General features: G+C 58.2%; 1 protein-coding gene across 1 annotated transcript in view; it reads right to left on the bottom strand.

Annotated features, from left to right (window-relative positions):
• Positions 1–390: 390 nt before the first annotated feature.
• TRIM11 (tripartite motif containing 11) overlaps positions 391–13,396 on the bottom strand; it is a 14,529-nt gene continuing 1,523 nt past the window's right edge. Inside the window, exons 2-6 of the mRNA XM_032242175.1 lie at positions 8,806–8,901; positions 7,996–8,226; positions 4,088–4,110; positions 3,876–3,976; positions 391–1,918 (exon numbers count right to left, since the gene is read on the bottom strand). Coding sequence (XP_032098066.1) covers positions 1,371–1,918; positions 3,876–3,976; positions 4,088–4,110; positions 7,996–8,226; positions 8,806–8,901 — 999 coding nt within the window. The 3' untranslated portion in view covers positions 391–1,370. The remainder of the gene's footprint in view (positions 1,919–3,875; positions 3,977–4,087; positions 4,111–7,995; positions 8,227–8,805; positions 8,902–13,396) is intronic.

The raw sequence follows: 13,396 nt of genomic DNA on the forward strand, positions 1-13,396 counted from the left end.
CTCAGCCTCCTGAGTAGCTGGGATAATATGTGCCCGCCACCACGCCTGGCTAAATTTTTGTATTTTTAGTAGAGATGGGGTTTCACCATGTTGGCCAGACTGGTCTTGAACGCCTGACCTCAGGTGATCTGCCTACCTCTACCTCCCAAAGTGCTGGGATGACAGGCATGAGCCACCATGCACGGCCAGAACGTGTATATTGGGCAAAGAAAGCAGAGAGCCCATCTGTGACTCCTCAGTGCCCGGGCGTGGGAAGCGGCTGCCTGTCCCGGCCCCCACTCTGCCTGAGCTCTCCACCTGCCCCGTCACCAGCCTGCCTGGGGCCCTGCCCTCTGCTGAGCACAGTGGGGCACCCGCTATTGTCCCAGGCTAAGCAGGCACCGGCAGGACACTTGTAGACAACAGGCAAAGTTTATTTAACTTGGGAATGCTGACAATAAATAAAGCAGAGGGGTAAAGAGAAGCAGAGCAGTACCTCGAGGACAAAGAAACCCAAAGCCAACACAAAACCCAGCTCCTGGCTGCTTCTGCGTGCTCCGGACTCTGGGTCCCTCCTGCTCCTCCCAGGGTAAGGGGGCCAGAAGTGTATATCCACAAGCAGCAGCTGGGACCCTGGGTCCTCAGGGGCCACCGGAGACCAGGGAAGCCTTTGCAAGGGCAAAACCCAATGGCGACAGGCCCATGAAAGCTTCAAGTCACCACGTGGGCCTGCAGATGCCATTTCTGGCTCTGCTCCCTCCTCCAGGCCCACACACCTGCTCAACAGGCATCTGTGCCTGGACACCTCCCAGAAGCCCCTTTATTCTGGGACATCTACTCTCAGTCCCGTCCTCACTGGGTCCTCCCACCATCTCTCTGAAGACTCTTGTTAGGGCTGCCCCCTAATTGTTCTGAAGCAGCCCCACCCAGGAATGATGGGCTCTCAACCACTGTAGGGCCACAGACAGGCATGGGCCGGCTCCCATCCCAGCTGCCTCCCCCTGCATCAGAGGTGGGGTGCACAGGACTTTTGGGGGTTGGCCAGGCTGCAGGAACTGTGCAGCTGAAGCAGACCCTGGATTCTGCAAGCTCTGGGGGAGCTTTTGCAGCTTCTGGAACCACAGGCCAGAGCCGCCAGGGCCATGGGTTCCCAGCTTTGGTGAGGGCTGTTGGCACTAAGTGGCACCTGGTGGCGGGAAGGGTCTTCCAGGGAGGGCAATTCTGCCCCACACCCTCCCACGGGTTCCGGGGGTTCTCCCACGCAGGCTCAGAAAGGCACTAGGAGTTCCTCCTTGTATTCAAAGGACACACTCCCTCCTCCCAGGTCCTCCAAGTGGCCAGAACGCTCCATGGCCTGGGGGGCAGGAGAGGCGACAGGACTCCTCCAGGAGTTACTGGGAAGCCAGGGCATCCCCGGACCCACCTTTCGGCCGGCAGATGGTCATCGGGGTCGGGCTGCTGGACAGGGGCGAGAAGACGGGCCGCAGTGTCCCCGAGAAGGGGATCTCGGGGAAGATGAAGAGCAGCGACCCGTCGGTGGCGCTGTAGAAGGAGAGGTGTCCGGCCTCATAGTCCAGAAAGATCCCCACACGCTTGGGCGGGTCCCGGAGTGGAGCCAAGGCCCGTTCAGGGGAGTTGTAGTAGCTCCCCAGGAACACCAGGATCCAGAAGCCGTTGCCCGCGGACAGCTCGCCCTTCTCCTTCCGGTTCACGTTCTCCCTGCACACGCCCAGGGCCCAGCTGCTGCGTTCCCCCACCTCCACCTCCCAGTAGTGGCGGCCTGAGGTGAAGCGCTCCCGGCCGAGCACGCAGGGGCCAGGGTCGAAGCGCTCCGGGCTGTCCGGCAGGGCCTGGCGCAGGTCCCCGCGCTGCACGCTCCGCCTGTCTTCAGACAGAACCAGCTCCGGGTTGGCGGTGTCCGGGTCCAAGGTCACGTCCCCTGCAGAGAGAGGCCCAAGGTCACCCAGGCACAGCCACGGGCAAGCTGGGGCCACCTGCCCGGGTCCTGGGTGCGGGGGTAGGATCCTCCCAGCCGGAAGGCCGTGGCTGTCTGCCCCAGGGTCCTGCAGCCTCACGACTTCCTGGAGTAACTTACTCTCCAGGCAGACATCCCCTCCCCAGAAAAAAAACCCACCTAACCACGTCTAGCTGCAACTTACAATGTCCTAGAAATTGGCCCATGTTTTGCCTTCAGATGTCAGGAGGAAATCTTGGTTGCTTTTTTTTGAGATGGAGTTTTGCTCCTGTTGCCCAGGCTGTGGTGCAGTGGTGTGATCTCAGCTCACCACAACCTCCACCTCCTGGTTTCAAGCCATTCTCCTGCCTCAGCCTCCCGAGTAGCTGGGACTACAGGCATGTGCTACCACGCCCAGCTAATTTTGTATATTTTTAGTAGAGACGGGGTTTCTCCACTTTGGTCAGTCTGGTCTCGAACTCCCGACCTCAGGTAATCTGCCCGTGTCAGCCTCAGCCCCCAAAGTGCTGGGATTACAGGTGTGAGCCACTGCACCTGGCCGGTTGCTTTCTTTTGTTTTTTGTTTGTTTTGTTTTTTAAAGAGGCTCAGTCTTGCTCTGTGACCCCAGGCTGCAGTGCAGTGGTGAAATCATGGCTCACTGCAGCCTTGACCTCCTGCGCTCCAACGATCCTCCTGCCTCAGCCTCCCCAGTTGCTGGGATTACAGGCATGTGCCAACATGGGCGGCTCATTTTTTAGTTTTTTATTTGTAGAGATGGGAGTCTTGTTGTTTCCTAAGCTTGTCTTCAACTGCCGGCCTCAAGCAATCCTCCCGCCTGAGCCTCACAGTGCTGGGATTACAGGTGTAAGCCACTGCACCCAGCCCTGTTCTTTCTTTCCATCCCCAAATGGAGGATGTGAATTAGGGTGGCTGTCCAACCCTGACCACGCCCAGATTTCAGGTCTCCCCACCTCTGGAGGCCTGCACACAGCTCCCACGACAGGCTCCCGACGCCAGCAAGGGCTGAGGACAGGACTTCCTCTGGGCGACTGGGATACAAGAAACAGATTTGGGTTTTGTCCCCAGTTCCTGGCATGGAGTTCACAGAGCCCTGGGAATTTCCTGAGTGACAGGAGCGCCTCGTGTTATCATAAGATGTCCCTTTCCGTCACACCTGAGGAGTTGACGCCACTACAGTGGCTGAGGTGGGGACCTGAGAGAGCCCAGCAGAGGGCCAGCCACCAGAAGGACCAATCCTATGAGCTGAGGGCGGGAACGCGAGCCCTCGCTGAGCGCCAGCCCCTGACCTCAGGAAGGGGAAAGGGGCCTGAGGTTGAGCCCCATCACCAATGACAATGATTTAATCAATCCTAACCCTGCCATGGACCCTCCATGAAGACACCTAAACAGCTCTTGGGGCTCTGGGAGCTTCCGGGCTGGTGAACACATGGAGGTGCTGTGAGGCTCTGTACCCCTTCCCAAGTGCTGTCCTTCACAACAAACCCACGACAGTTAAGTCAAGTGCTCCCCCAAGTTCGTAGGCTGTGCTGGCCAATGCTCACACCTGCGGAGGGGCCGGGGGCACAGAGGTGGGGCAGCCCCTGGAAGCTGACGGGCATCTCAAGGGGGCAGTCCCGTGGGACTGAGCCCTTAATCTGCAGGGCCTGTAGTAACTCCTGCAGTGCCAGCATTGGCAATCCCGTTCAACGCAAACGGAAGCCTTGGATACCCATTTAGTGCCCAGGAAGTTGAAGAACCGTTGGGTGTAAAAACACCCACACAACTGACGCCAGAAGTATGAGCCGAGGAGGTTCTCCCAACAACCCACCACCACGACACTGTGAGTCTGGAGCTGGCAGCAGCAGGGCACAGAACACGTGGCTGGTTGCTTGGGGGGTCCCCTCCTGGAGTCATCTCCCCACTGGGGGCCTCCACACCCACCTCGAAACCTCTGCAGTGTCTCCACGAGTCCCGGGACCCTGCACACGGTCCTCAGCTCCATGGGCACAACTTCTGGGGGCTGCAGCTTCACATCCTGGACCCTAGAGAGGACAGCCCAGGTGTTATCCCCATGGCCAACAGCCAGGCCCCCACCCCACTTCCTCCCACCTCATCCCTCCCGCCCCGCCCCCCGCGAGAGGCTGGGCTCGTACCTGCGCAGGGCGTCCTTGATGTCCTACGTGGGAAGGAAGCAGCACACTCAGTGTCAGTGACCATCACCTGCTCCCGGAGCCCACCCCCACCCCAGGAGCCCCACGTCTGAGCCTCAGGCAGCAAAAAACACACACAGGGGGCCAGAAACCACCCGCAGCAAGGCTGAGTCCCAGGCATGCTGTTGGAGGCGCGGGCACGTGTGCCAGATGCCATCACCCACAGGCACAGCCCAGCCCTGTGGACCAGGCCCCACTTCTGCCTGACACTTGGACACAGGGCTTACTACCCAGAGCCCCAAGGGGCGCCCCGGGTGCCAAGGTAGGACAGGCACACATCCCAGCCTCCAGCTAGGGGCACCTCCACCCCAGCCAGAGCCCAGCCGCGCGGCTACCCTACTCCCACTGCCAGCTCCGCCAGGCCTGCGGGTTCCCTGCCCTGCCCTACGCCCGGGCTGCCTCCTTCCCGGGTCGCCGCCTGATCCGTGACAGCATCTGACTCCGTGTTAGAGCCCGAGTTGTGTCCACCCCACCAAATCTGTATGTTGAAGCTGGAAACTTCAGGACCTCAGAACTAGACCACTGGGAAAAACTGCCTTTAAAAAGGAAATCATAGTAAAATGAGGCCACCAGGGTGTCTGCAATCCAACAGAACTTAGGTTTCATAAGAAGGGGCGACTGGGGCACAGACACCCACAGAGGGCCGACCCTGTGAGGACACAGGAAGAGATGATGTCTACAGGCCCAGGAGAGGCCACAGGAGGAACCGGCCTTGACCTCCGCCTTCCAGCATCCAGGACTGGGAGATAATCAGTCTCAGCTGGGGAGGCCCCCGGCGGGTGGTAGTCCAGGTGGCAGCCGGGGCTGGCGTGACACACCCAGGAACTGGAACATCAGCTCCTGGGAGGCACGGTCTGGTGTCTCTCACAACAGTCTTCAGGGATCTGTACTGCAGGGATTTAACTCACACCGTCACACACGACCCCACACCCTGTTCATTCTGACACGCATGCCAACTACCAGGCCAGGTGCAGAGGTAAAACACACGCCCAGACAAGGTTTCCTTGCATACAGAAGAAAGGGCAAAAGACTTCCACACATACGAGTAGTTAATTCTGTCTACAACAGTGTGTTGAGAACACCACACTCTAGGCCCCCCAAAAGTTTTATTTTATTTTTTCATTATTATTATTTTTTTGAGATAGAGTCTTGCTCTGTCACCCAGGTTGGAGTGCAGTGGCACGATCTCAGCTCACTGCAACTTCTGCCACCCGGGTTCAAGTGATTCTTCTGCCTCAGCCTCCCAAGTAGCTGGGACTACAGGTGTGCACCACTACATCCGGCTAATTTTTGTTTTTGTAGTAGAGATGGAGTTTCACCAAGCAGGCCAGCACTGTGGGAGGCCAAGGCAGGCGGATCATTTGAGTCCAGTTCAAGAGCAGGCTGACCAACATGGTGAAACCCCATCTCTAAAAAAATTTTTTTTAATCAGCTGGACTTGGTGGTGCGTGCCTGTAGTCCCAGTTACTCGGAGAGCTGAGGCAGAAGAACAGGTTGAACCCGGGTCCCAGCTACTCAGGGGGCTGAGGTGGGAAGGTCACTGGCACCCAGGATGTTGAGGCTGCAGCGGGTCATAATCATGCCACTGTACTCCAGTCTGGGTGACCGAATGAGACCCTGTCTTAATAAATAATTCATAAATAAATGAATAAAGAGGAGACTCTTGGTAGAGTTCTGAAGCCCAAGGAGAGTTTGTTGGCAGACATGGGGAGTGGGCAGGACAAGGGAGGGGCGGGCACAGGGCAGCGGTGGGCAGCCACCACCGAGTAGCTGGGAGCACAGTGAGCCAGGCAGCTGGGAGCAGCGCCACCTTGGCTGTTCTACCTGGGAGGGGGGGCCCACCCTGGGGTCATCTGGAAACAGGCGGTGGCTGTCACAAGGCCGGGGCAGGGCAGCAGGAGAGGGCCGTGGGGGTGGAGGACAACCTAGGCCTCCAGGAGGGGGACGGTTTCTGCCCAGCACAGACAAACAAAACCACTTCGTGGCTACAAGCAGGGCCTGCCGCGAGCCAGGACCCAGGGAGCCACTCAAGCCCTTTCCTGCACCCTGCGAGCCTTGTGCAGTGGGCCTGGGTGCTGGGAACACGGGCTGGGCCCCCCAACCCAACTGGTGGCCAAGGGTGCAAACTCACCCCACCTCTCCCTCTCAGACCGGCGCACAGCCCACGCCAACAGAGTCCTGGGGCTGCTCTCCTGTGACCCCCATGTGGGGACCCCACCACACACATGCCAGCGCAGCTCTGGGCTGGCAGGCTGGGCGGACAGGAGGGACCTCCTGAAGCCTTGTAGCCAGGCCAAACCTGGGCAGGGAGCTTGGCCAAGGCATGGACAGGCAGGCCGCTCAGCAAGGTGAATGCAGGCAGCCATATGAGACCCAAGACCCACCCACATGCCACAACATTGCAGCCGAGAGCCCAAATCCCTCTTCACACACAAACTCTGTGGGTCCCCGTTTCCAGGTCAACTCCTTCATTCTAAACCCTCCCTAGCTTCTCTGACACCTGCTCTCCCTACCTCCCTGACGGCGCCTCCTCAGTCCCCTGGGTACCTCCGCGTCCCATGATTTACGGACCACGGGACCCTCTCCTTATTACTCAGCCTTCCCACAGACGCTGGCCAAGCGTCCCCACCTCTTCCCAGGCTCAAAGGCAGTTAATGTCCAAGCAGGTGCACGTGGAGTGGACGGAGGATGCCTCCCCCTGGGAGGTGGGAGGTGGGGAGCTGCCTGGGTACAGCGTGCAGCTTCAGGTGATGGTGACGCTCCGGCTGCACTCGCACCCTTAAATCCACAAAAATAATTAAAACACAAAAACATATACAGAAAACAGCTCACGACAGAAATGGCTAACAAAACCAGGAGCCTGGTCTGACGTTCTGCTCGCCCAGAGGCTGGCAGGCGGTCACCTGCTGTGCAAAGCCGCTCAGCCACATCTGTAGCGTTGTGGGCTCCACCTGGGTCCGGCAGCCCTGCCCCATCAGTGGCCGAATTCACTCACACGGCCTCTCTCATCTGGAAGAGCGGGAACTGCCCAGGGCCCCCGTTTCCCTGGGAATCTTCAGGCCCCTTGGGTTTACACATGCTGGGTGCAGAACACGTTCTCCGTTTTGTGGGACAAATAGGACAGCAGACACCCCCAGCCCGCACGGGGCCTCTCGGCACAGGAGTGCCCTCGGAGCACACTTGCTACGCGGGGAGAGCTGACGTCAGGACAGATGGCCAGGCATCCGCTGGTTCTGGTTTGGGGCCGCACCTAGGGAGGCCCAGGCCCAGGAGGACGGGCTCGGGGGACGGAGCCCCACGTGGGGAAGGAGTCTCCCGGAAGCAGAGGAGGAGGAGACCCCTCGTGATGGAGACGCACGGGGTGTGCAGTGGGGACAGAGAAGGGCGAGGACTTCCTGCTGGGGACGCCTGTGGGAGGCCCATGGGAGGCCCCAGGTGGTCCCAGGCAGGGAGGGCAGGTCAGAGCCCGTGGGGAGTACCAGCCTGTGCGTCCTGCCCGGCGGGCCGGCGAGCACATGCCCACTCTCGGCTGTGCCCACAGGGAGCAGCGACCGGTCAGGCAGAGAGGGCGTGACCCTACATAAGCACTTAAGAGATGCCACCTGCGAACGCTACAGAGGAAAATCGATTGTGCCTTTCTCGGCACACAGGTTTTGGGGGTGGGACGGCTGTCCGCTGCTGACTCAGCGTTTCAAAGGCAAGAGCGGGGCACATCCAGCCAGGCCACTCACGTCTCCACCAGACAACCTCTGCCCCCACTGCTTGCGCTTCTGGTTCTCCTGCCTCCGGCAGGGCCAGGCCGAGCCCGAGTGGCCTCTGTGGCTGCCTCCGGGCCGCCCAGCCCAGCTCACCTGCAGCAGCCCCAGCGCAGGCAGCCGGCAGCGGCCCTCCAGCTCGGCAATGAGCTCAGCCAGGTGAGCGCTCTGCTGGCCCAGGCGGGCCGCGCCCTCCCGCAGGCGGGGCAGCACCTCCAGCTCCTCCTCCTCCAGCCTCTGCAGCAGCTGCTGCTCCTCCTCGGCCAGCAAGCGGCGAAGACGCTCGAACTCACCCAGCACGTTCTGCCGCTGGCTTTCCACCATCTTCTGCAGGGCCCAGAGAGGACAGCTAAGGCCAGACCCCACACCCACCTGCGGCACCTCCCAAACCCCACACCCACCGCTCAGGGACAGTCAAATCCTACTTCACCACAAGCTGAAAGCTGCCAGACCCCAAACCATCTAGTCCTCCCCGACTTCCAAACCCAGCCCCTGCTTTGGCAGAACCCTGTATCTATACCTGGGGCTGCCCAGACCCCGAATCTACCTCCCAAGGCCCCCGAGACCCCGAATCTACTCCTAGGGATGGCTGAATCCCATCTACCGCCTAATCACCCAAAGCCTCCAAATTCACCCCCAGGTCCTCCCTCAGAGTTGCCACCCAAGCATGCTGGGACCACAGGGTGGGGCCCTTGGGGTGTGTAGGCCATGCCCACCCGAGGCCGGCAGGACAGGTGCACACGGGCCAGGCGCAGCCCTCAGTGGGCTCGGTGGGGCCAGGCTGAAGCAGTGGGTCATGGGACGCTGAGGGCAAGTGTGCCCGGCCAGCATCGCCCCCGGGGTCCCTCGTGCAGGACCCTCACCCTCTCCCCCGCCACCCCGGACCCTAGGAGCCCGGGCACCTGCCTGCCACAAGGCGCAGGTCTCATCCGCCTGGGCCTGGAACAGCAGCGCGTCCTGCCTCTGCTTCCGGAGGTGCTCCAGCGACTTCTCCAGCTTCACCTGCGGGAGAGGCCAGGCAGGGCCATGAGACCCCAGTCCCCAGGCACACCTGACCCCCAGTCCCAAGTTCCTCCTCAGAGAAAATGGGGACAAAGTGAAATCTGCCCAGAGCCAGGAGTAAGCTTGATGTACTGCAATGAGCATGTGCCCTCGTGGAGGGCGGGCAGGACCACCTCTCTCGCCAGAGGCTGACAGCCCCGGCCGGCGGCATTCTTTCCTTTTTCTCACACGGGGCATCTTTCTAGTTCTTGATCTTGCTGCCCTACCCCAGGCCTCTTCCCGCTTCGCAAAGCTGCCTCAGGGGCTCTGGCTGCACCCCGTTGGCCCCCAGGCTGGTGCCGAGCTCTCCTGTTCCCAAGCCAGCGCCTCTTCCTCCTCTGCCTCCTCACCTGCCAGCTCACACAAGGGCCTGGGCCAAGCCTATGCTGGGGTCCAAAACTTCTGCCCCCCTAAATTCACAGGTTGAAATCCCAACCCCCAGGGACAGGACGTAGGAGGCAGAGCCTCTGGGAGGTGATTAGGTCAGGAAGGCGGAACCAGCCCGATGGAATTAGTGTTCTTCCGAAGGAATGCTCCCGCTTTCACCACTGAAGCCACAGTGAGAAGGCGCCCTCATCACACACTGAACCTGAAGGACCTGATCCTGGACTTCCGGCCTCCAGAGCTGCCAGGACACATCTGCCACGTGCAGGCCATGGTGTTTTGGTAGGACCGTTGGCCTGGACAGAGACGCCTGGCTGCCTGCCCCATCTTTCCTCTGAGCCACTCGGGACCTTGTGCATTTTCAGCTTCACCCGCTGTCACTGTAATAAGCCCCAGGCTGGCTACACCTGCATTCTGCTTTCTTGGTCCTCAATTCTCATTCCCACGGTTCTCCACGCCGTGCGTACCGGGAAGCAGTGAGAATCCCACACACAAGCCTGCGGCACCTCGTGTGCTTGGGGTGCCGGCAACCCACTCCTAGAAGGGTCCGTTCACTTCCACCCCATCTCCATCTGACAGCCTCATCGGCAACAGGGTTTATGCTGGCCACACCTCTTGGCTCCTCAGCCACCCCGAGGCCTGGCTGTCACCCCTCTATTCATGCTCTGGAAGGACGGAGGTGCTGGAGGGTCCAAAGTCGGCCCCAGCAGGGCCAGGTCGTGAGCTCAGCTGCCCGGCTTCGGGTGCGTGCTTTGGCTCCACACCCGACCTCGTGATTTGCAGATTCAAGGAGACTGCCTGGCACCTCTGGGGCACCAACAACATGTCCAGCTGCTTGTTGTCTCTGCCTGGGCTCAGCTCCCCAGGAGCTACAAGAACCCCAAATGGGGGTCCCTGTCCCCAGGCCTCCCTCCTCACTGCTGCCAGCCTGCCACAGGAAACTCAGGCCTGGCCCCTGCAACCCAACCTCACCTCAAACACTTGGCCCAGCGCCTCTCAACTTCTCCCTCGATGCTTCAGCACCTCTGATATGTTGTTTTCTTTTTTTTTTTTTTGATATGGAGTCTCGTTCTGTCCCTCAGGCTGGAGTACAGTGGGGCACTCTTGGCTCACTGCAACCTCCACTTACTGAGTTCAAGCAATTCTCCTGCCTCAGCCTCCCAAGTAGCTAGGATTACAGGTGCCCGTCACCGCACCCAGCTAATTTTTGTATTTTTAGGTGAGACAGGTTTTCGCCATGTTGGCCAGGGTGATCTTGAACTCCTGACCTCAGGTGATCCACCCACCTCAGCCTCCCAAAGTGCTGGGATTACAGGCATGAGCCATTGCGCCCAGCCAACATTTTCAGGTTTCAACGCTAAGGTTACAAACAGCATGTGAACAAATGGAATGGGCTGTAAAGCAGCACCATGCACCCAGCACGGCAAAGATCTTGCATTTCAAGTACACACATCTTTGTGTCTCTTGCCAGATGAGAAAGGAAGCCTCTTACCCCGCGTGTAGTCAGAGCTGGGATGCTGGGGCTTGGTGCAGGCCTGGGATCTTCCCTGGCCTCCTCCTTCCTGCGGCAAACCCCTCCCCCACAAGTACCACGTGATACACAAACCCAGAGAGAACTGGGACTATGTTCTCTTTCCCATGTGCTGCTCCCTGGAACTGGAACTTGCTGGGACTTTCCTGTTTACCACCGGGGGGCAACCCAGCCTGGGGCTTGTTGAGCTATCATGACTGCAGGTCAGCGCCAGGCAAAGAGTAAACTTGTCATGGGGCTCGTCGGCTCCAGCTCTGGCAGTGGACACACAGACCCATGCGGAGGACTGACCTTTCTCGGGTCATGGAGCAGGTAAAAGTTTGCTTCGGTTAACATCACACAGGCCCTAACGCAGTGGAGAGGAACAGGACAGGTCATCCCCCAATATGCCACTGTGGTATGAGGATAATTCCGAGTAAAAGCAGGTACAGAAGAGCTCTCTGTACTCCTGTCTGCCTAAAGCAGGGTATTCATTCTCCATGAGAAAGGCAACCCCTCTACCAGGAAGAGGAGGGCACTTCAATCCCAGGAGATGAGTCTGCCTAAACAGACCTTACTACAAGGTCCATTATCTTGTGTTGCTGCTTCCCATCTATTTGCTAGTCACTTTCCCACCGTTTATCACAGCCCTAGAAGCCCAATCTGTTTTTCTGTGTCCAGTTACTTCTCCACAATTTACAGTCCTTTATTGAAATGGTACAAATATAACACCCAGAATCTAAGGGCTCTTGTTTGCTTTTCTATAAAGTTCTGATGCAACAAAACTTAAAATATTAATAAAATTGTATGCTTTCTTTTCCTGTTGATCTGTCTTATGCCAGTTTAATTTGCAGCCCCCAGCCACTGAACCTAACAGGGTAGAGGGAAAATTTTTTCTTCACCTACAAAAGAAAGGGCTAAGTGTTAGCCCATGAAATTTTATCGGGTCAACTCTGTAGAGCTACTGGGTGCACTCTGCACCCATCGGGGTATTTGGTGTCAGAAGGGTAATACTGCTGGGCTAGTATGTCTGAGGTGGAGACATTCCTGCACAGATAAAGAAAACAAAACCCACAGGAATCTGTGTCTAGACAAGCCCAGGAATATGGCTCTAAGCCACTTTTCTGCTAAAATCCAGAGCAGAAGGGGACAGATTCAGATTTATTCTAGTGTCCCATAAACTTGCTCTGTGACAGGGACAGATTGACTCAGTACTGATTCTAACACTGGCTTAACTGCTAGTCTGGCACACACAGGTGACCGTGATGCCACACACAAGGTACAATCGAGGAAGCTCCAAAGATGCTGCCGTCTGCCCACACCTGGGCTCCCAGGAGCATAGCGCAGCAGGTCAGCAAGGAAGATGACAGCGGGAGGGAGGGCAGGGCAGGGGAGCGTGTGCCCCAGGCCCTGAAGCTCCAAGTTTGTTTGGGTTTTGAGCAACAAGACAAGGAGAGAGAAGGTGGGCTAGGCCCTGGCATCTCAGATAGCAGAGGCGGCTCCCAGTACCCCACCCAGAAAGGCAGGGTGGCCTGGAGGGGAGGTGAAAGAGGAGATGACTCTGCCCCACTCATCCTGCCCAGCCACCACCTCTGAGGTTCTCCCACTTTCCTCTGATCCTGGCCCCTTCCTGACCAGTGTACACTCAAATAGTGCACGCTGACAGTGCACGCCCACAGTGTACGCTCACATAGTGTACGCTCAGAGTGCACACTCACAAAGTGCATGCCCACAGTGTACGCTCAAATAGTGCATGCTCACAAAGTGCATAGTGTACGCTCACATAGTGCACGCCCACAGTGCATGCCCACGTAGCGTATGCTCAAATAGTGCATGCTCACAGTGCACGCCCAGAGTGTACGCTCACATAGTGTACGCTCAGAGTGCACACTCACAAAGTGCATGCCCACAGTGTACGCTCAAATAGTGCATGCTCACACAGTGCATAGTGTACACTCACATAGTGCACGCCCACAGTGCACGCCCACATAGTGTACACTCAAATAGTGCACGCTCACAGTGCACGCCCACATAGTGAATGCTCATAGTGCACGCTCACAGCGCACGTTCACAAAGTGCATGTCCACATAGTGTATGCTCAAATAGTGCACGCTCACAGTGCACGCCCACAGTGTACACTCACATAGTGTACGCTCAGAGTGCACGCTCACAAAGTGCATGCCCACAGTGCACGCACAGTGCATGCCCACATAGTGTATGCTCACATAGTGCACGCCCACATAGTGCATGCCCACATAGTGCATACTCCGTGTACGCTCAGAGTGCACACTCAGAGTGCACGCCCACATAGTGTACGCTCACATAGTGCACACTCAGTGCATGCCCACATAGTGTACACTCATAGTGCACACTCATAGTGCATGCTCAGTGCACACTCATAGTGTACGCTCACATAGTGCAAGCCCACATACTGCACGCTCAGTGTACGCTCACATAGTGTACGCTCACATAGTGCACGCTCATAGTGCACGCCCACACACTGCACGCTCAGTGTATGCTCACATAGTGCACGCCCACATACTGCACGCTCAGTGTACGCTC

The sequence above is a fragment of the Sapajus apella genome, unplaced genomic scaffold (genome assembly GCF_009761245.1).
Source record: "Sapajus apella isolate SASKATOON/1434 unplaced genomic scaffold, GSC_monkey_1.0 scaffold49, whole genome shotgun sequence".
Classification (NCBI taxonomy): Eukaryota; Metazoa; Chordata; class Mammalia; order Primates; family Cebidae; genus Sapajus; species Sapajus apella.